At 70.9% G+C, this 21928-nt stretch overlaps 1 protein-coding gene across 2 annotated transcripts; it reads right to left on the bottom strand.

Annotated features, from left to right (window-relative positions):
• Positions 1-7: 7 nt before the first annotated feature.
• Positions 8-21603, bottom strand: GIT1 (GIT ArfGAP 1). 2 transcript variants are annotated; one of them, XM_075013517.1, is made up of 21 exons: positions 21303-21603; positions 13019-13152; positions 12264-12376; positions 12077-12182; positions 11264-11350; positions 10572-10702; positions 10282-10376; positions 8742-8784; positions 7249-7297; positions 6982-7054; positions 4677-4774; positions 4071-4182; positions 3855-3982; positions 3522-3674; positions 3016-3237; positions 2687-2740; positions 2256-2342; positions 1988-2064; positions 1510-1692; positions 1179-1242; positions 8-1090 (listed from the first exon to the last, which is right to left on the bottom strand). In XM_075013517.1, exons 1-21 carry the CDS (start codon positions 21352-21354, stop codon positions 860-862), a joined length of 2292 nt encoding a protein of 763 aa, XP_074869618.1. In that variant the 5' UTR covers positions 21355-21603; the 3' UTR covers positions 8-859. The 2 variants fall into 2 exon arrangements, with proteins under 2 accessions (XP_074869618.1, XP_074869617.1); XM_075013516.1 differs by having other exon boundaries at positions 8-1072; positions 21303-21492.
• Positions 21604-21928: the final 325 nt, after the last annotated feature.

The raw sequence follows: 21928 nt of genomic DNA, 5'->3' as shown, positions 1-21928 counted from the left end.
GGCAGGGCACAGTCACCGCTTTATTCATACAAATATACAGTACACCTGGCCGTCTGCCCTGCCCTGCCCCGCCCCGCCCCGGCTCGGGAATGGTGAGCCTGGCCCCTCGGCACCAGGGCTTTGGCTGCGGAGAGACACCCGGGCAGCATGCCCAGGGCTTGGCACCTGCCCCAGAGCAGCTGGGCATGGGGCAGGCAGGGGCGGCCGAGGCCAGAGGGGCACACGCACAGGGAGAACGTGCCGGATGCCGGCCAGGGCCGGGCTCCGGTTCCAGTGTAATGCTGCGGGCAGCGCCCTCAGCAGGACGGGGCTGATGCCGCTGTGGGCACAGAGGGCAGCTTTTCTGCCTGGCACAAACAGCTACACACGCTATGTACAGGGGAGGGGACAGCAGGCGAGCTCCCTGCTGCTTCGTTAGTGGTTCCTTGGCTCATGACGGGGTGGGGGAGAGCGGAATGGGGGACTATGTACGGGGCACGCGCATCCCCCCCATGGCTGTGGGCAGCACTGTTCTCCAGGCCTGGCTGCACCTCACTGAGCCCAGAGGGCAAGACCACAGTGCCAGCGCTGGGGGTCACCTCTGGGCAGCCTGGTGTGAGCCGCACTCTGCCCGCCCCAGGACACAGACAGCAGAGAAAGGCACAGCCAGAGCCATGCGCGGCCCACCCCAGGACCTGGCCGGGGGCATAGCCAGAGACGCGCTCCGTGCCGCCCCACAACGTGGGCCTGGGGGACCCGCCCAGCACCCTGGTGGCAGGGGGTCACTGCAGCCCTCGTGCAGAACACGTGGTGCGGGGGCAGGCTAAGGACACTTGCCCGGGCGATGCCCCGTGCAGCCGGGGCGCAGACAGGGCTGGGTTCATTGCTTCTTCTCGCGGGTGGTGATGGTCACCAGCTGCTTGGCGGCCTTGGCGATGTCGTAGGCACACTGGATGACCTGCTGGGTGAGGAGCTGGTAGTCCACAGGTGCGCCCGGCTCCGGTGGGACCGTCTTGCGGCACTCGCTCTGCAGCCGGCAGGCGCTGGCGTTGAGCAGCCGCAGGGAACTGCGCACTGTCTCCAGGGCCGGCTTCTGCAACGGCAAGCAGGGCTGGGGCTGGGCTCCCTGCCAGGCCAGGCAGGGGGCTGAGCCCCAGGGCAGCCCAGGGGGAGGGGAGCCACCCCACAGCCCCTCTTACCTTGGGGAAGAGCGAGGCCATCTCGGTGACGGCGGAGTGGATCTTCTCCGAGCAGGGCACAAAGCTGGGAAGAAGGCAGAGCCGTGAGGCCCAGCCCCACCGCTGTGCCAGGGGCCCTCTGCCTTGCTGGAGCAGCTGTCCCTGCACTGGGCACGGCCACACCAGTGACCCCGAGAAACTGAGGCAGAGCCCGGAGGCCAACGCAAGCTCACAGGCTCGTTGGCTGGCCGCCCCCAGCCCCTCCCACCATGGGAACATGGGAGCCTGGCCAGGGCAGGAGCTCAGCTTGCCTGCCTAGAGCGCTAACACCCCCGGCCCAGCCCGGCCCCACCTGTCGTGTTTGAACTCCTGGGCAGCCCGCAGCAGCTCCTGGATGTTCTTGGTGACCTGCTCAGTCTTCAGGATCACGTCCTCAGTGCTGGGCAGCCCGGGCTCCAGCTCCCCATCCAGCGCCTCCAGCTCGTGGTGGAACTCATCCTCCTTCCCCAGGTCCAGAAACCGCTTCCCGTCCACGCTGCAGGGATCGGGACGGAGCAGGGTCTGGCCGGGCAGCTCGCCATCAACCAGGCCCACCCGAACTCCAGCCAGGAGGGGCCTGTGCCAGTGCACTCGCCGGGAGAGCTGCCCCCGGGCTGCCAGGGGCCCAGAGAGCACCAGGTGCACACTGCCCTGCCCTCTAACCCCAGCCAGGCCACTCCCCACCCCTCACCTGAGCAGTCCCTCCCCCGGCCCCGCCCCCTGCCCAGCCACATCCCTCACCTGAGCAGCACCTCCCCAGGTCCCACCCCCTGCTCAGCTACACCCCTCACCTGAGCAACACCTCACCAGCCTGTGTGTTGTCATAGTCGCTGTCAGCCCCGCTGCCGTGCCGGTCCAGCTTGCTGGGCTAGGAGGGAGATGGGGCAGAGTCGGTGCAGACTCCACACAAGGTCCCTGACACCTGCTGCCCCACGGGGCTGGGGCTGGGGCTAGGGAATCCCCTGCTGGAAACCTCCCAGTGCAGAGCTCTGCCCCGCCCCGCCCCGCCCGAGACGGCCCCCGGCTGCAGCCCCCCTTGGTCCCCCAGGGGTACATCACCATGTGGCGGGCGCTGTCCTGCGTGCCGGAAAGCAGCGGGGAGGAGGGGGGGAAGGGCACCAAGGAGGCTGACACCCCCTTCCGGATCTGCAAGGGGACAGGGCGAGCCGAGTCAGCAAGGAACACGGATGCCAGCCTGGCTCCCACAGCAGCCCCTCCCACCAGGGCCATGCCAACGGGCCCTGTCCCGCAAGGGGTCCCCAGCGGGGCCTGAGCTGCACCCAGAGCCAGGGGCAGGTGGCACTGCCCAGGCGCACAGCCCCAGGAGGGGAGCAGGTGTCCCCAGGCTGAGCTTGCAGGGGGCACACTTCCCACGGGCGGCCAGGGCCATGGACCATGCTAACAGCAGGTGGAGCGCAACCCACTGCCCCCCACCCCAGGGCAGCCACCAGGGTCCCACATGGCTGAGCCTGCACCAGCTGGCCCCTTACCCGGTACACGCTGGCCGGGACATGCGTGGAGTACAGCGCCTCCTCCTCCGCCTCCTGCGGGCACAGCAAACATCACCTCTGCGCCAGAGCACAGACCCGACCCGCACAGGCTGCCCCACAGCGCCACTCCTGGCCCAGCCACCTTCTGGTCACGGCCGGCCGGCGCTGCCCCGCCCCATTACCACGGGGGCTGTTCGGGGCCTCCCCATGTGCTGCCCTCTGCCAGCCGCAGGGCCTACGGCACCCGGGTCAAAGACCTGGCCTGGCAGCCCCCTCCCCATGGTCCCTCTGGAGGGCAGCCTGGCCCGGTCCGGGCCCGCAGGACTCACGCTGGAGTGGAAGGGCTGCAGGCGGCCAACCAGCTCGTCGGTGGGCTGCCCAAAGGGCTTGAGGGCAGAGCCCGGCTCGTACATGGAGAAGGCCTGGCGGTCTCGCCGGTGCGCTGCTGCCATGGCCGCGGCGTGGCCGTGCTCTGGGCGCTCGCTGGGGGCTGGCACCGCGGGCCCCGGCTGCTGCCGCATCTGCGAGTTCTCTGCCTGCAGCTTGTGGATCTGGGGGGACAGAGCAGCGAGTGGCTCCGCCCTCTACCTGGCACCTGCCTGTGGCCCCACCCCTCAGTGCCCAGCCCACAGGCAGCCCCAAACCCCTAGCCCTCCACAGCACCCGGTGCATGCCTGCGGCCCCACCGCCAACAGCACCTGGCCCACGGGCGTCCCCACCCTGCCACCCCCTCCCAAAGGCAAGACGCCCAGCAGCAGGGCCCCAGGCACCCCTCCACCACCCCGGCCGCGCGGCTGGGCCCTGCCCCCAGGCCTGCGTCCCCACCCGCACCCACCTCTCGCTGCAGCCGCCGCAGCTCGTCGCTCAGGCTGTTGTTCACCTTCATCAGCTGCTGCACCTTGGCCTCGGAGGCTGCCAGCGCCTTCTTCACCTCCAGGTACTCCTGCAGCGTGATGGGCCCGTCCGACAGGTCCGAGGAGTCCATGCTCTGCGGGGAGAGCCACTGAGCGCAGGGTCCAGCACACGCAAGCCTGCAGGCTGCCTGGCCGCCCCGCCCCCCAGCAACGGGGGGCAGGCGCCCGGGTAGGGGGTCCCCCGGGGAGCTCAGGAGGTGGGGAGGGCGCCCGGGGAGGGGGTCAGGGGAGCCCAGGGGGAGCCCAGGCCTCACCCGGGCCCGGTTGTTGCGGGCGGCGCTGCGCAGCGGCTCCTGGTCCGTGTCCTCGTCGGAGGCGACGCTGTCGTAGTCGTGCTGGTCGTCCGCCTCGCTCTGGCTCCGCACCGGGTAGTCGACGGCGTCTGAGGGGAGACGGGGGCCCCAGTGCCTCAATACCCACAATGCACCAGGGCAGCCGGCCAATGCCACACTGCCCCCCGCGCCACTCACCAGTGGGGCTCACCAGGCTCTTGCCCTGCTGCCGTCGCTTGGCCTCACTAAGGACGTCGATGATGAGGGTGGCAAACTCCCTGGCATTGAACCGGGCGAGCTTCTGCCGCCCCTGGGGAAGGGAGGGAGGGGGGTGAGACAGGCAGGCGGCCCACAGCCCCACTACCCAGCCACACAACCTGAAGTAGGGGCTGCAAGGGGGGGAAGGGGTCACAGAGCCCGGGCCGGGAGGCAGGGGCTGCGGGTCAGGGATGTGGGGTGGAGCCCCGGGCTGGGAGGCAGGGGCTGCGGGTCAGGGTGGAACCCTAGGCTGGGAGGCAAGGGCTGCGGGTCAGGGATGTGGGGTGGAGCCCCGGGCTGGGAGGCAGGGGCTGCGGGTCAGGGACGTGGGGTGGAGCCCCGGGCTGGGAGGCAGGGGCTGCGGGTCAGGGCGGAGCCCTAGGCTGGGAGGCAAGGGCTGCGGGTCAGGGATGTGGGGTGGAGTCCCAGGCTGGGAGGCAAGGGCTGCAGGCTGGGACTGAGGACCCTCCGGCGCAGGGAGAGAGGAAGGGCCCCGACGCAGGGACCAGGCCCTGGGGTGCCAGCGTGAGGTTCCCGGGCGCGTACCTGGTTGCGGGTAGCTGAGTACTCGGGGTTGACGGGCAGGAAGGGGACAGCGCTGCGCTCCGTCACCAGTGTGCTGTGGTTCTGCGTTGTGAGCCAGACTGCAGGGAGCAGACGGGGTTATGGGGCCTTTCTCCGCCCCCGCCTCAGCTGACGCGCCCCCATGCGCACGGGGGGCAGAGAGCCAGGGCGGGAGCCAGGGGTCCTGGCACGCTTGCTCTACTCAGTGCACGGGTGCCCCAGAAAGCCCCTGCCCTGCCCCAGAGCCAGCAACACCAGCCCCACACGCCCCAGGGCACGCGCCTCCCCCGGCTGGGGCACCCAGAATGGCAGGAGCCCACTGCTGAGCCAGATGCTTCCGCACTCCAGGCCCATGCGCAGCTCTCTCTCCCGCCCGGGTGCCTGCAGGGGCTGGACTCGGCCGGTGTCGGGCAGGGAGCCCCAGAGCACAGGCAGCTGGGCAGTGGGCAGGGCCCAGCACAAGCCACCCACGCCCTGCAGGAGCCGACGCCAGTGGGAGGAGCCAGCACCCCCGTTAACCGGGCACGGCTCCAGCCAGCAAGGCCAAGCCTGGAGCGCAAGCCCCAGCTGGCTCCAGGCATGGCCCCAGGGCAGTATCCTGGCTGGGAGCTCCCTTCCCCACGGCGGCCTGGCATCTCGTGGTACGCGCGGCTCTGGACCGAGCACCGGGGAGGCTGCCCCACTTGCCAGCAGCTCTGGGCTGCCCTGCAGCGCCTGGAGGGAGCCCACGCCAGCTCCCACCCACGCACACGGCCCCCCGACTCAGCCTCGCTCTGCAGGAGCTGGGTCCTCCGTGGCCACCTCCATCCACTCTGGACAGCACGGGGTGTGGGGGGGGGCGAGGCCCAGCCGACAGCCCAGGCCCCCAGCAGCCAGCACAGACGGTGAGACCCCCCAGGCAGAAGGTGGGTGCAGACACCGTGGTCTCAGGGCTCCCTAGGGCAGTGTGGGGCAGGAGCAGCTGCTCAGCAGTGGAGAGGCGACGCCCCCGTCCCCCTTCGCCTCCGTGCCCCCGGCTGCTCCCAGCCCCCCCGCTAGCTCCTGCCCGCGGGCTGCAGCCGGCTGCCCCCTGTGTGGGAACCCCCAACCCACCTGGAGCGCTGCCCAAGGCAACCCGGCCCCCGCTGTGCTGGACGCAGGAGCCCCCGGCAGGGAAGGAACTTCAGCGGTTGCTCCCCCACCCAGCCTGGCCCGGCTCGGCCCTGCCTGCTGGGAGCCGTCAGCGGCTGCCAAGGAATGAGGAGGGCGGGCCACAGTTCCCGCCTGCTCCGTCTGAGCCACGTCCCCCGCCTGGCCCCGGCAGCGCAGCCTCCCTGCACCCATGAGCTGGCCCAGCGCAGAGCCGCTGCGACCTGCCTGGCACAAGGGCACCCCGTGCCGTGGCCTGCCTCGCCTCGCCCACCCGAGAGGGCCGGGCCCCCCACATCGCACTCAACACACGCCGACTCCTGCTACTGCTCCCGGGCAGCTCTCAGCCCCCAGCCTGCTGAGCACCTGCCACGGCAGAGGGACCGATGGGACTCCTGGCTGGCACCGGCCGCCCCACACGGGCAGGGGCCAAGCGGCCCCGAGGGGGGCGTTTCATAGTAGCCGTGTCCGTCTGATGGCGGGCACCAGACCTGGCCCTCTACCCTCCCCAGTGCACAGCAACCCCACCGAGAGCAGCAGACAGCTGCGACCCAACCCCCAGGCCTCCAGCAGAGAGGGCCGGCCTGCCCTGGTCTCCAGGGGGTGACCTGGGTGGGAGGGGGCTCAGCTGTGCCACACACGAACCCCCCCGGCCCACGGCCTGTCTGCCCATGCTCCAGGGCCGCGAGCTGGGCTCCATTCCCAGCTCCGCTGGGGGCACCTGGGATGGGCGCCCCTCACGGGCACTGCAGCATGTGGGCTCGAGCCTGCCCTGTACAGCAGCTGGGCCAGGGCCAGGGCCAGGGCTGGCTTGCTCCCAGCCAACACCACCCTCCTCTGGGTGGGAGATCCCGGAGCCACCCTCAGCCTGGCCCAGCCAGGCCCACGAGCGCAGGCTGGAGCTGAGCACCTGGGCTGTAGCAGGGGGAGGCACTCGGCACCTGCCACTGGCTTCCATAGGGCGTGGGCACCCCAGGGCCAGGCTGCAGTACTGGGGCTCCCAGCTGGGCTCCGAACCCCAGGCCCACACGCTGGCCTAGCCTCTCCCCCTCTGCCCTGTGCACCAGCTTGGCACTGCCCCCCACTCCCTGGTGGCACCCTCCTCCCTCCCCGTACCCGGGTGCCCTCCCCTCCCCCGGCACTGCCCTCGCCCACACACCGGCGTCGTTCTCCCTGCGGTCCACCTCGTCGTACACGTCCATGGCCAGCTCCTCGAAGAGGTGGTTGCTCAGCTGGAAGTGGAGGTGAGGGGTCAGAGGGGCAGGGGACAGCCCGGTCCTGCCCACGCTGAGCTGCGGCCCCTCCGCCCTGGGCTCCATGGGGGAGGGGCCATGCCTGGGGGCTGGGATGAGCCGACCCCCTGGCAGCTGGTGCCTGCTCACGGGGGCTCTGGCCAGGGCAGGGCCCAGACCCCAGCGCCGCTTACCGCCTGCAGCTTCTTCTTCGCCACCTTCGCCAGCTCCGACAGGTCCAGGCTGCGCACGGCGGGGGAGAGAGCAGAGGGGTCACTGCCAGCTCACGCCCCCGGCACCCACGCGCTGAGCTCTCAGGCAAAGGGGCAAGAGCAGGCAGCCTGCCCAGCCCCCAGGCGCCAACCGGCACCACAGCTGGACTTGGGTACGGGCAGGCGGGGTCAGGAACAGGAGAGCAGGGGCTGTGGGTCGGGGACGGGGCACTGGCAGAGCTGTCGCAGGCTGGGGAGCAGGTCCCAGGGGCAGGGCCGTGGGAAGAGGGGCACCAGCAGAGCTGTTGCAGGCCGGGGGCAGGTGCCGGGGTGGGGGGCAGGGCCATGGGTCGGAGAGGGGCACTGGCACAGCTGTCACAGGCTGGGGGGCAGGTCCCAGAGCCGTGGGTCAGGGAGAGGGGCACCGGCAGAGCTGTTGCAGGCCAGGAGCATGTCCCAGGGGTGGGGGGCAGGGCCATGGGTCCGAGATGGGCACTGGCACAGCTGTCACAGGCTGGGGGGCAGGTCCCAGAGCCGTGGGTCGGGGAGAGGGGCACCAGCAGAGCTGCTGCAGGCCAGGAGCACGTCCCAGGAGCAGGGGGGCAGGGCCATGGGTCGGGGAGAAGGGCACCGGCAGAAGTGTCGCAGGCTGGGGTCAGGTCCCAGGGTGGGGGGTAGGGGCTGCAGGATGGGAATTAAAGGCACCAGCAGGCCTGGGGGTTTGCCCCAGGGCAGAGCTGCAGGTCAGGGTGAGGGGCACCGGCAGGGCTGGGAGAGCAGGGTCGGCAGGTGGGGAGCTCCCCTTCCTGCCACCCGCGGGCTGCCCCAGCCGCAGCAGCCTGGTCCCAGCAGCATGCGGAAGGCACAGAGATGAGCGCGGAGCAGACAATACCTCTGCGCCGTGCCCCTTGGGCGCACCCTGCGCTCCGGAGAAGGCAGCAGAGGGAGAACAGGACAAAGGAGCCGTTAAATGCAGTCAGAGTGGCAGGCCACGGCCACGGCAGCACTCTGGCAGCAGACCCAGGGCACACAGCCACCGCCACGCCCTGTGGGCAGCCCCCGCCCAGGCACCACGAGCAGACACACAGCTCCCAAGCAGGAAGGGACCCGGAGGTCAGCGAGTCCGGACCCGCCCCCTCGCCAGACTGAGCACCCCCCTTTTTTAACCTATTTGCGCCAGGCCCCCAAGTGGCCCCCTCCAGGGCAGAGTGCACCACCCCAGGGGTTACAGGCTGGTGCTCGCACCACTGAGCGAGTGGCAAGCTTGGCACCAGCCATGGGAACCAGGGGCCCCTTCTGCACCGGTCCCTGAGGGGCAGCCGGAGCCTGGGGCGGGAGCCCAGTGGGGTTTGGGCTGGGGCTGCAGACCAAACGCCCCTTCTCCAGGGCAGGGCAACTGGGCGATGGTGCTGGGCTGCAGTTCCTGCAGTGCCCACAGGGTGGCAGCAGCTCCTCCCGGCACTGGCAGCACTCACCTGTCGGCCATCTGCGGAATGATGTAGTGCCCGTTCTTGTGGTCTGTGCAAAACAAGGGGGAACCCTCAGTGGGGCCCCAGAGCCACGCGCCACCCCGCCCCCCACCCAGCACCAGAGCCACGCGCCACCCCGCCCCCCACCCAGCACCAGGGCCCCAGAGTCACCCTACCCCCCACCCAGCACCAGGGCCCCAGAGCCCCAGAGCCATGCGCCACCCCGCCCCCCACCCAGCCGCAGGGCCCCAGAGCCACCCTGCCCCCCACCCAGCACCAGGGCCCCAGAGCCACGCGCCACCCCGCCCCCCACCCAGCACCAGAGCCCCAGAGCCACGTGCCACCCCGCCCCAGGGCCCCAGAGCCACACGTCACCCCGCCCCCCACCCAGCCCCAGGGCCCCAGAGCCACGGGCCACCCCGCCCCCCACCCAGCCGCAGAGCCACGGGCCACCCCGCCCCCCACCCAGCCCCAGGGCCCCACAGCCACGGGCCACCCCGCCCCGCCCCAGGGCCCCAGAGCCATGTGCCACCCTGCCCCCCGCCCGGCGCCAGGGCCCCAGAGCCACACGTCACCCCGCCCCCCACCCAGCCCCAGGGCCCCAGAGCCACGGGCCACCCCGCCCCCCACCCAGCCGCAGAGCCACGGGCCACCCCGCCCCCCACCCAGCTCCAGGGCCCCACAGCCACGGGCCACCCCGCCCCGCCCCAGGGCCCCAGAGCCATGTGCCACCCTGCCCCCCGCCCGGCGCCAGGGCCCCAGAGCCATGCGCCACCCCGCCCCCCACCCAGCCCCAGGGCCCCAGAGCCCCAGAGCCACGCACCACCCCGCACCCCACCCAGCCCCAGAGCCCCGGGCCACCCCGCCCCCCACCCAGCCCCAGGGCCCCAGAGCCCCGTGCCACCCTGCCCCCCGCCCGGCGCCAGGGCCCCAGAGCCACGCGCCACCCCGCCCCTCACCCAGCCCCAGAGCCACGGGCCACCCTGCCCCCCACCCAGCCCCAGAGCCCCAGAGCCACCCCGCACCAGAGCCCCAGAGCCACGTGCCACCCTGCCCCCCACCCAGCACCAGGGCCCCAGAGCCCCAGGCCACCCCTGTCCCCTGCCCGGCGCCAGGGCCCCAGAGCCACGGGCTGCCCCCAGCCTCCACAGAGCAGCCAGACACCGGCACCTCTCACCCCTAAAGTCCCGAATAGCACGGCCACCCCAGGCCCAGCCCCAGCCTCACAGACCACCTGCCCCCAGGGGGCTTCACACCTCCTTTGCAGGGGCTGTCCTGGGCCCATGGGCAGCAGCTCAACCCAGGCCCCCAGCAACCCCCATGGGCCCCACATGCAGCACAGCACCACAACCACCCTCCCCTCAGGTCACAACCAGCCAGGGGTCCAGGGTCCTGCCCACAGCCACCCCCCTTTCCCTGCCCCCGACCTGCAGCAGCACAGCCCCTCCCCCACTCCCTGGGTGCAGCCACCCCCTTTCCACAACCCCCCAGGGAGCAGTCACTCTCAGGGCCCGCCCCCCCACGCCCTGCCTGGCCCAGCACTCACCTGGCTTCCGGCCGCACAGGTAGAAGGCCAGTCGGTCGGTCAGCTCGTACTGACACTCCACCAGCCGCTCCGCCAGCTCGTGCTGGGCCGCCTGGCTGCAGAGGGAGGGCAGAGCTCAGGCCCAGGGGCACCGCCAGGGCCCTGGCAGGGTGCGAGGCAGCGACCGGCCAAGGCTCCCACGCAGACAGATGCCCCTGAGCTGCCAGGGGTCTCCAGTCACTGGCCAGAGCCGCCGGACCCCCAGCGCAGCCAGGCAGGGGGGCACACCCAGGCAGCACTCGCTCACTCACCGGGCATAGTCAATAGGGGTCCTGCCGTTCACATCGGGCGCCCCCGGGTCAGCGCCGTACACCACCAGCAGCTCCGCCTGCAGGATCTGCCCGGCCTTGGCCGCAACGTGCAGCGGGGTGGTGCCCTTCTCCTAGGGCAGGGCAGGGCTCAGGCAGGGCAGCTGGCCCGGGCCCCCTACCACGAGAAAGGCCCAGGGCTGCGGCTCCAGGGGAGGGCCCTGAGGGCTGGGATGGGAAGGGGCCTGTGGGGGCATCTTCACACCTCTCTGCACCCCCGGGCAGCCCTGTGCTGGGCACCAGGGTGAAGCTGGACCTGGGGTAGGGGCTGAGAGGAGGCCCCCAGCCCTGGCCCCTAGCCCAGCACACGCGGCCCCCAGCCCTGCCCCCACACTCAGACCAGGCAGCCCAGCTCCCCCAGCACCCAGTCCAGCCTCCCTCCAGTGCCCTGCCCCTTGCCCAGCCCTGCCCCTACACTCAGACCAGCCAGCCTGGCCCCCCGCCCCCCGCACCCAGCCCAGGCCCCCCAGAGCCCTGCCCTCCCCCAGTACCGAGTGCCAGCACAGGAACAGAGACCTGGCATCACCACTACGCCCCCCAGCCCATACCTCTGCTCCCCCAGAGCCAGCAAGGCCCAGAGCAGGCACCCCTTCCCCACCCCCTGAGCAGGGCGGAGGTGCCCGGCCAGGCCTCACCGGGTGGAAAAAGCCGGGCTGGGCGCCCAGCGAGAGCAGGCGCAGGCAGGTCTCCAGGTTCCCCGTCCGTACACTAGAGTGTAGTTGCTAAAGGAGACATGACAGAGAGTCAGCTGCCTGGTCCTGCACCCCCTGGCCCACCCCTGTCCCGGCCCTGAACTGCTGGACGCCCCACCCCAGTCCTGGCCCTGCACCACCAGTCACCCCCCGCACCCTTGCACTGCCGGCTGCCCCACCCCCGGCCTGGCCCTGCACCACAAGCTACTCCCCCCACCCTTGCACTGCAGGTCGCCCCACCCCCGGCCTGGCCCTGCACCACCAGCCACTCCCCCCACCCTTGCACTGCTGATCGCCCGGGCCCTGCACCGCCAGCAGCCGCCCCTTCCCCACCGCCCAGCTGGGCCCTGCACTGCCACCCACTCCCATCCTGCTGGGGAGCTGTCAGGCCACCCCTGGCACAGCATCCGTCGTGCCCCTGGGCCAAGGGAGGAGCCCTTGGGCTGAGGTGGCCCAGCAGCACCTGCTCTGGGAGGGTCTCAGGGCTGGAGCTGTGCCAGCCTCACTGGGGATGGCGGGCAGCCCCTGCTGGGTGCCCCATGTGGCGCTGGAGGGGGACAGGACCAGGCCTCCCACTGACGACTGCCCTAGCCCAGGGTCCCCACATGCACAGCCCACACGGCTGGAGGGGGCAGCCCCAGGCGTCCGCGTGACGCTGCCCTGCCCTCCGCTCTCAGCCCCCGAGGGAGCAGCCCTGCCCCAGAAGCCCGGCATGGGCAGCTGCTGCCCACACTTGCCCGCCGATTGGGCCCCCACCTTGCTGAGGTCCTTGGCTGTGACAGCATCGTCATCGCGGCAGGGCAGCTTGTGCACGAAGGCCAGCATCTGGTACTTGGCCCGGATGAACTCGGCCTTGGTGGGGCTAGGGAGAGGGGACAGGGTGAGAAGGGCTGGGAGGAAGGCGGGCGGGCAGGAGGACAGGGGGCCCAGCGCCAACACTTACTGCACTTTGTCCTGCGGGTTGGCCTTGCGCCGCCCGCTCTGCACCTGAGCCGGGTCCAGCAGCGAGTGTTCCCATATGGAGTTGGCCCCGTTGCCGGCCAGCGTGTGCACCATCTGGGGAGAGAGACGCCAGGGAGGGCAGCTCCCACTGAGCCGGGCCGCCCACGGGGAGCCAGGGGGACGGCAGGGCTGCGTGTGCAGACTGGGGGAGCCCCAGGCGGAGCCAGCAGCAAGCCATGGGCAGGGTCGGCAGCCCACAGCAGAGCAGCTGTGGTACATGGAACAATCCCAGCCCTAGGACCCCCCGACTGCCCAAGACGCAGCATCAGCCCACGTGCCCCTGGGCAGCACTGGGGCTTGGAAAGGCCCCAGCTCCTGCCTGGGGGAAGAGGGCTGAGGGCACACGATGGCGCTCAGCGCTGGGGGGTGCTGGGATGGGACGACAACGCAGTGGGGGTGGGGAAGGCTGGGGCTGGGATGGGGCAATGCTTGGCCCCGGTGGGGGCTGGGATGGGGCGACGCTCAGCCCCGGTGGGGAGGGGGTGCTGGGACGGGGTGGCAGAGGACCAGGCCTGCAGGACACAGAAGGGAGGAGGCTGGGTGTGGGGGCAGCAGTGCAGAAGGCTCAGTGCGGTGGCCCAGCCGGGGGGTGCGAGACGCAGGGGAGGGGGTGCATGCGCCCAGCTGGGCTGGGAACGCCAGGCACGGCCGCGCTCAGACAGACACACGCAGGCAGCACAGGCCCCCCATGCCCACCTGCAGCAGCGGGGTGGGCCAGGGGCTGTGGCGCAGGTGCTTGACAATGGAGATGTGGCGGCCCAGGCTGCGGTGCACGCTGCAGCACTCGTCACAGATCAGCACGCCGCGGTTGATGGAGGCCCAGCCAGGATCTGCAAGGCGGGAGAGGGGTTGGGGGACGCTGCCGGCTGGAACCCCACCCCGCAGCTTGGCACAAGCCAGCACCACAGCAGGCACCCCCTACCCCCCGGGATCCCCATCAAGGGCACAGCCAGGCAGGAGGGGACCTCCCTTGTGAGCACTCGGGGCTTCACCCCAGAGGGAGACAAGACCCCAGGGTGGGCACAACAGCCCAGGGCACCTGGCCAGGCAAGTTATAAGGGACCAAAGCCCCAGCTCTGGGTGGCAGCTGGATTAGAGCAGCAGAGGCGGGGAGCCAGGACTCCTGGGTTCTGTCTGGCTCTGGGAGGGGAGCGGGATCCAGTGGTTAGAACTGGGGGGGTGGAGGTGCCAGGACTCCTGGGTTCTGTCTGGCTCTGAGAGGGGAGTGGTATCCAGTGGTTAGAGCTGGGGGGGTGGAGCCAGGACTCCTGGGTTCTGTCTGGCTCTGAGAGGGGAGTGGTATCCAGTGGTTAGAGCTGGGGGGGAGCCAGGACTCCTGGGTTCTGTCTGGCTCTGAGAGGGGAGCGGGATCCAGTGGTTAGAGCTGGGGGGGTGGAGGTGCCAGGACTCCTGGGTTCTGTCTGGCTCTGAGAGGGGAGTGGTATCCAGTGGTTAGAGCTGGGGGGGTGGAGCCAGGACTCCTGGGTTCTGTCTGGCTCTGAGAGGGGAGCACGATCCAGTGGTTAGAGCTGGGGGGGTGCCAGGACTCCTGGGTTCTGGCTGACTCTCACTCAGCCTGGCTGCGTGCCCAGGAACAAGCCCTGCCCCATCTCAGGGTGAGGTCTCCTTACGGCTCCCGAGGCACCGGCGGAAGGGGCTGCCCTGGCTTGCTCCAGGGTGGGTGGCTGCAGCCAGAGGCAAGGCGCTGCCCCGTTCCCCTGGTGCCACGCGGTGAGGGAATCCAGGGAGTGCGGGGTGGAGCGGGGGCAGCCCAGGACCCAGCCTGGGGAGTTTTGGTCGGCAGCAGGGCACCAGCAGGGCACCAGGCAGGGCGGCTGGCCGTGGGGGAACGTGGTGCCCCCCAGGTGCAGAGCCTGGACAGCCCCTTGTCTGTGTCCTGCCCCAACCCCCACGCCGCTCTTCCGGTCACCGCTGGTGCCACCTGCCCCTCCAGCCTTGCTCTGTGTGGGTGTCAGTGACCTGCCCCTGCCCGGAGCTTCCCTCCTGGCTGCACCCCAGCAGCTGCCATGGGGACAGTTGTTAGGGTTTCCCTAGCAACAGCTCCAGGCTCAGCCGTAGCTAGGAAAGCCCTCAGGTTCCCACAGCAATGTGGCCCAGGACAGGGAGCAGGGGCTGGGGAGGGCTGAGGCGGCCGGCGGTGGGCGGCAGGCCTGGTTGGCACTGGTTTGCATTCTGCGGGGCTGGGGCACAGTGCCCGCTCCCCAGATGGGGGACACCCACCCCGAGTGCTGGTGCCCAGCCACAGCCAAGCCGGGCAGAAGGGGCCAGCCCCAGGCAGACAGACGTGTTTGCCACCCTCCCTTGCAGAGGTGTGGGACCCCGGGCAGGCGCCAGCCAGGCCCTGCGGCGCAGGGGCCTCTGCTGGAGGGCGGAAGCCCGCGGCCCGACCCAGCCCGCGAGCCACGCAGCAGCCACGTGGGCACCCGGCACAGCTTGGGCTCAGCCCCACACAGTCAGTCCTGCCCCTGCTGGCAGCTCTCACCCCACGCTTCCCATCTGCTGCCGGTCTGGGCCCAGGCAGCCACAAGCTCCCTGTGCTCCCCACCAGGGGCCTGCCCATGAAGGAGCTGGGGGTGGGCGGCAGCTGCAGCTGCAGCTCTGCACCCCAGGGGCTGCACTGGGCACCTGCAATGCCAGGCGCCTACTGCACAGCTCATGGGCACAGGGTCCTGCCCGCCCCGCAGAGCCACCCAGACCTTGCCACGCGGAGGGGAGCGCCGGGGCTCTGGCACTCCTTGACTCCCCCTGCTGGTCACACATGCCTCGGGCCGGGGCAGAGTGAACCCCCTTCTATGGGCACCCTGAGCTCATGGCACCTGCCGCCTGCCCTGGGCCACGTGAACCAGACGGCACCCACCCTGCCAGCCATGCCACGCCAGCCCCTCGGCTCCCGACACCTTGTCACAGGCCAGGGCTTGGAGCACCCACCCCCCACAGCTACCCGCTCTCACCCCCCGAGCAGGGCCCTCGGGGGCTGGGGCAGACGCAGGACTCCCTGCGAGGCGGCAATGGGCTCGGCCTGCGCTCACCAGGGGCACAACGGGTCGAGCCCACTCAGTGAGCCGGGGGCAGAGCTACTTGCTGACCATGCACCCCTCGCAGTGGGGGGGCCACCCCGGAGCAGCTCCCAGCCCAGCTCCTGCCTCCCCCAGCCGGCGGACTCCCACGCAGAGCTATTCCTGGCTCCTCGCCCACACGCCGCTCCCTCAGCCGCGCCAGGTGCTGGGGGCGGGGGGGAACAGGGTGGCGTGGCCAGGGGAGCGCTCAGCAGCTGGAGGGAGAGCAGCCAGTCCTGCACCCTGACCACTGCTCTGGCCTCCTGGGGCAGAGCCTTGCGCCCGCCCCAGGAATGCACAGGGAGCAGGGGCCTCTCTCGGGCATGTCTCCACTCCCTGTGCACCTGGGACCAGCCGCGCCCCACGGAGCTCTGCCAGGGCGTGCCAGCACACGGCCATTCCCCAGCAGCTGGGCTGGGGCTCCCAGCCCCTCGGCCAGCCAGCCAGCTAACCCAGCACCTGGCCTCCCGTCCACCACTCCCCAGCTCCCAGGGACCCAGCCTGCCTGGGCGCCCTGCTCCCGCTGCCCCGGCTAACACCAGCCCCTCCCCCGCCCAGCCGGAATGGAGCCCTTTGTCCTGCAGAACAAAGGGCCGCTTGAGATGCCCTGTGCTGCTGTCCCCAGCCCCCGCCCAGAGGGGCTCTGGGCCCTGGCCGTGGGGCACAGCAACAGGCAAGCAGGGGGCCTGGCTCATAGCATGCGGCAGCACCCCCGCCCCTGGGCCTGGGAGACCCTCGCAAGGGGCACAGGCTACAGCTCAGCACAGGCAGACCCTCACCCAGCCTGCAACAACCTGCCCCCTCGCCAGGCCGCGGCTGGGCAGGGAATCCACCCCCAGCCCCACAGACTGGTCCTCCTGTACCACCAGGGGCACACAAAGGCTCTGCTAGTGCCCCCCAGTTCCCACCCACAGCCCCTGCCGGCCCGGCCCTGGGCCCCCCTCACACAGCCCTGCCGGTGTCCCCCGACCCACAGCCCCTGCCGGCCCGGCCCTGGGCCCCCTCACACAGCCCTGCCGATGTCCCCCGACCCACAGCCCCTGCCAGCCCGGCCCTGGGCCCCCTCACACAGCCCTGCCTGTGTCCCCCGACCCACAGCCCCTGCCAGCCCGGCCCTGGGCCCCCCTCGCACAGCCCTGCCGGTGTCCCCCGACCCACAGCCCCTGCCAGCCCGGCCCTGGGCCCCCCTCGCACAGCCCTGCCGGTGTCCCCCGACCCACAGCCCCTGCCAGCCCGGCCCTGGGCTCCCCTCACACAGCCCTGCCGGTGTCCCCCGACCCACAGCCCCTGCCAGCCCGGCCCTGGGCCCCCCCTCGCACAGCCCTGCCGGTGTCCCCCGACCCACAGCCCCTGCCAGCCCGGCCCTGGGCTCCCCTCGCACAGCCCTGCCGGTGTCCCCCGACCCACAGCCCCTGCCAGCCCGGCCCTGGGCCCCCTCACACAGCCCTGCCGGTGTCCCCCGACCCACAGCCCCTGCCAGCCCGGCCCTGGGCCCCCCTCGCACAGCCCTGCTGGTGTCCCCCGACCCTGCTTTTCCTTTCGTGTTTACACAGCGCCTAGCCCCATGCAGGGCCCTGGTCCATGGTTGAAGCTCCTGGGGCCTATGGTGACACCCTAATGTCCCTGGCCTGGACCCCCCACACCCAGCTCCCAGGGGAGGGGGAGACTCTTACACTGCCCCCTGAGGCAGCGTCAGCTGAGCCGTGCCTGGCACGGCCCCGGTTCCTGTGACGTGCGAGGTGCCCTCCCGCCCAGCTGGGCGCAGAGCAGGCTCTGGGATGGCTCCATTGGGCACAGGGACCGCGGGGCGCAAATGTCACTGGGAGAACAAACGCTTCGTGCTGGGGCTGGGGCCACCTCCACAGGCACAGCTCCCTGCCCCCACAGGGCTGGGACCGAGGCACAGCCCTGCCCCACCGCTGCCCCGCTATGCCAGCTCTGCCCCGCTCCTGTCCCACCCCATGCCCTTGTAGGCCAGTTCTGCCCCCCAGCCTGCCCCAAGCTCTGCCACTGCCCCCTGCCAGGCCAGTCCTGGATTCCACACTCATCCCCAGCTGCACTAGTCTGCAGCGCTGCAGGGGGTAGCCTGGCCCTGTCTCTCTGCTGCGGGGGGCAGAGCCTGGCTGCACTTCCCAGGCTGCTGGGAGCCAGAGCCCCACCTTACGCCCGATTAGCAGAGCAGAGAGGGGTCCGTGTTCAGCTCAGGGCTGGGAGGGGCAAAGTGCAAGGAGGTCCAGGGCTCCTGCAGCCCCAGTCCAGCCACACCCTGCACGCGAGCCAGCCAGGGACTAAGATGGGGGCAAGATGTGGCCCAGCACTGCTGCATAACAGACAGCCACAAGCCAAGGGCACTGTGTCCACACAAGCACCGCAGCAAGGGGGGCCAAGGCTCCCTTCCCACAGCCCCCCCACCCCAAGCACAGAGCAGCCGAGCTCTCCAAAGCAGCACATGGACCCCAGCCCATCCGGACAGCCAGGGGCCAGCTCAGTCCAACATGGGAGCTGGGGAAAGAGCCCAGCACGCCTATCGCCCTGGCCCTCAGCCCCGTGCCCTGCAGAACAGGGCCCAGGCACGGCCCAGCCCAGCCAAGCCCAGCCACTGCCCCCCTGCAACTGGCATGGGCTGGTGCAGGGGGAACGGCAGTGGGCTGGAATCCCAGCAAGCTGGGCCTGTGGGATCCAATTCCCACGGGCACCTGCTGGCCCCAGCACAGCCATGGGCGCTCTCCCCATGTGGCCCAGCCCACTGAGCGGGCCAGGATGCAGCACGGGCACTAGGCCCCAGGCCAGGCAGAGAGGGAGGTTTTGGCAGGGCCTGGCTAGCCCAGGACAAAGCCTCTGCAGTGGCCACAGCCCGGCCAGGGGGAAGCAGGTTGGGTCTGGTTGCTGGGAGGCAGTGAATTCACCACTGAGGGTGCAGCAATTCCATGGGACGGGGCTCTGCATGGCTCCCAGACCCCCCCGCTGCCCTGCCGTGGCACCCTCAGCGTGCTGGCACCTCCCAAGCACCAGGGTCCCATGAGCCAGCCAGCAGGCACCCTCCCCTGCCAGGGATGCACCCAGCCCCCCATGGAGCCTGGGCCCAACTGCCAAGGGTGGGGGCCTTGGCAGCACCTTCCCCAGCCCTGGCGCTGGTCCCAGCCCAGTATCCCTACAGAGGAAGCGTGCGGCTGCTGCGGATGGAGCCGGCCCTCCCCATGCTTCCTTCCTGGCTGCACCAGAAAGCCTGGCCCCCCGCCCCGCACGCCAAGCTCTGCTGACTCTCCCGCACTCCCCCAGCCCTGCCCCCTCTCCCGGTGGGGGTGGGGGAGCCGCCATGCTGCTGAGCCCTGGGCTGGGGTTTTACTTGGCAGAAGTGTGGGGGAGGGGCAAAGTGACCCGAAAGGGGCACAGAGAACCCTTCCCCCAGGGCAATAGTTCAACACTGAACTCTCCTGGATGGCCACAAAGGAGCCTGGGAGCCGAGCCCCCACTGGCCGGTAAGGGGCAGGTGGCCTGCAGCCAGGGCTGGTGAACAGACCCTCCCGAGTGACGACAAAGCAGGGGCACCGGGGCAGCGGCTCCCTCCCTCTCTGCCCCATGTGGGGGGTCTCCACTGGTGGCGGGGACGGGGAGGAAGTGACAGCCCAGCCTGCGCATCACACCCCGCCCCCACGCCCCAAAGGACAAGCGTGGGCACCTCGCAGGCATGCAGATGGCACAGGCACAAGCGGCCTTGGAATCCAGACTGGCTATATCTGTGCCTCCGCCGGCGGGAACAGAACACTCTACTGCTCGGGGGGCAAGGCCTGGTGCCTCCCCACCGGCTCTGCCCATCGCACGTGGGGCTGAGAGCACCGTGCCAGCAGCTGGCACCTGGCTCTTGCAGGGTACCACTCATGCTACGGTGCCAGAGCAGCAGGAACCCCCCGGCGCCAGCCTGCTTCCACTGCAGGAGGATGCCAGAGACCTCCTGGCATGGAGGCAGCATGGCCAGTAACCTGGCACATGGCCACGCTGCAGGGGAGAAGAGGCCAACCCCACGGCCCTGGATACCTGGCACAGCCGCTGCTGGAGCTCCCCAAACTGCCTGTGGTGCTCAGCAGCACCAGGACAGCCAGGAGCTCTCTGTGCCTGCACCCAGAGGAGGTCCCAGCTGGGGGGGGTCGCTTTCCCCCTTACCACTGCCCAGCAGTGACACTCGCTTGCACATGCCCAGGCCAGTCCTTGCCCAGCATGACCTGAGAGAAGCGCGGAGAAAACAGGCCAAGGCTCAGCCCAGCCCCCCAGATCTCCCCACTGCTGGGGCTCCCAGCCCCAGCGAGCTCACCCTCAGGAGTCAGGCTAGGCCGGCACCACCGTGAAACTGCCAGGCACACTCCCAGTGGTGGGAGGGGCTGCAAGGAGAGCTCGCACAGGGCTGTGAGAGTACCCGAGTCACCCAGCCACCCGCAGGCATGAGCCCCCCACCCCTGGCGCCCCTGGCAGGGCCGCTCTTGGCACTTGCTGGGCTCTCAGCTGCCAGGCAGGGAACTGGGGGGGCTGTGCTCTGAACACGCTGGGAGTGCACACGGCCGCCTGCCCAGCACTCACACGGCTCCTGCTCACCACCACTGGGCACGTCCGCCTGCCTCGGGCCGGGTCGTATAACGCCAGCCCTCCTGCGGACTTGGACTGAGGGGTCTGGTTCCCAGGTCCACTGCAAGGGATCCCCGCAGTGAGAGACACCAGGGCACAACTCAGGGCCAGCCCCTGGTGCTCAGTACCAACAGACACCTCGGCCCCTTCCCTTCCCTTCCCACCCCGCATGGGTGGTGCTGGGTACCTGCCTGCACGGCCGTGCCAGCCCTACACTCCCTAGCTGGCTGGCTCCCTTGCAGGAGTGAGGGTCCTCTGTTAGCAAACAGGGGGAACCCCAGGGCCCCACTGTTACGAGGGGGCCTGAGCACCCATCCAGGCCCCGCTGGCAACACTGACCAGGGCAGGGAGGTAGCATTGCAGGAGGGGAGCTCACAGCTCAGCCCATCTGTCCAAAAGCACTGCAGTCCAGGCCAGTGCCTGGCATTGCCACGGATGGCAGCCCTGGAGGGCTGGAAGGACGGACAGATGGACAGGCAGCAGCCCTAGCAGGCCACACTCACGCAGCCCGCCCGAGTCGAGGACATGGTCTGGTGCTGTTCAACACCCAGCAGCCACGGCAGCATGAGAAGCCAGCGACAGCCAACCCTGCCCTCGCCGCACTGCCCCAACCCAACCCCTGCCCAGGGACCCATCCTGCCAGAGCCACGCAGCTCCCGGACCCACGTGAGAAGAGGACTGTAGCCAGTATGACCGAGGGAGTCACTGGGGCAGGAATCCATCAGTTGGCCCTGCCTGCAGCACACACCCTGGCACCCCCCCCCACCTGCAGCAGGCAGCATGGCAACCCCCCCCCACGTCTGCAGCAGGCACCCCAGCACCCCTGACTGCAGCGGTCACCCTGGCAACTCCCCCCCACCAGCAGCAGGCACCCCAGCACCCCGCCCCCACCTGCAGCAGGAGGCATGGCAACCCACCCGCATCTGCAGCGGGCACCCCCCCCCCAGCAGCAGAGCCTGGCTTATGCGAGCATCCGGGTGTGGCTGCCGGGGGCGGGGGCAGGTGAGACAGCGGTCGGGGTCTGCGAGGCCCCACCACGCCCTGGGGGGGGGGCAGCGGTGCCCGCCTCGTGCCCAGCTCCCGGCCCCGAGGGGGGCGCACTGACTGCTCTGCATCCCAGGGCCAACGGGGGCTCCAAAGGCGGCTCCGGCAGAAGCCCCCGAACCCCGCCCTCTCTGCGCTGTCCCCAGGGCCGGGCCGGGCCCCGCAGCAGCCGCCCGCCTGGCGCAGGGGGAGCCGCGGGCCTGGCACTGCCCGGCACGGCCGCCGCAGGCCGCAGCGCTCACCTGGGGCGCTGCAGTCCGCGCACACCTCCGTCCGCTGCACCTTCCGGGCCATCCTGCGCGGCGCGGCCTTGCGGGCCAGCTCGGGGCGGGGCCGGGCCGGGCCGGGCCGGACCGGACCGTGCGGGGCTCCGCGCTCCTGCAGGAAGCGGCGCAAGCCCGGCCCCTGCGCAGGGCGGGCTGGGCGCAGGCTCCCCCGGCCCGGCCTGCCGGAGGAAATGGAGCGGCGGGCGCACGGGGGCGCAGCGCAGCCACGGCGCGCAGGGGCGGGCAGCACAGCGCAGCGCAGCGGCCACCCGCAGGCCGGGCCCGGGCTCTGTCCCCGCGGTAGGCGGGCCGCCGGGAGCCTGGCGCCCCGCCCCTGCCTGGCTCGCTGGGCCGCCCCCTGCCTCAGTTTCCCCTGCTGGAGGCAATGGTACTGAGCTGCCTGGGCACAGCGGGCGTGGCGGGGGCATCCAGCCCAGGGGCTCCTTGGTGCCCACCCGGAGCAGTGGGCGCTGTCCAGGCTTCGCTCCTCGGGCCTCTCTGCTTCCCTTGCTTTACATTTGGAGATCCCCCCTAGCTCCCCCACCGTTCGGCCAGCCCTAGTCCCTGCTTAGCTGATCCCTGGAGCTGTAGCCCTTTGCTCA

This window comes from Carettochelys insculpta, chromosome 19 (assembly GCF_033958435.1).
Source record: "Carettochelys insculpta isolate YL-2023 chromosome 19, ASM3395843v1, whole genome shotgun sequence".
NCBI classification, from domain to species: Eukaryota; Metazoa; Chordata; order Testudines; family Carettochelyidae; genus Carettochelys; species Carettochelys insculpta.
The sequence above is the reverse complement of the archived record's forward strand: the minus strand, read 5'-3'. Positions and strand labels throughout refer to the sequence as shown.

Bases quoted from the DNA above. Each gene is read 5' to 3' on its own strand.
- GIT1 (XM_075013517.1), bottom strand. From the start codon at position 21,354: ATGGCCCGGAAGGTGCAGCGGACGGAGGTGTGCGCGGACTGCAGCGCC. The intron at 12,183-12,263 runs GTAAGTGTTGGC...CCCTCTCCCTAG, and splicing joins AACCCGCAGGACAAAGTGCA to CCCCACCAAGGCCGAGTTCA. The intron at 2,065-2,255 runs GTGATGTACCCC...TCTCCCTCCTAG, and splicing joins AGGACAGCGCCCGCCACATG to CCCAGCAAGCTGGACCGGCA.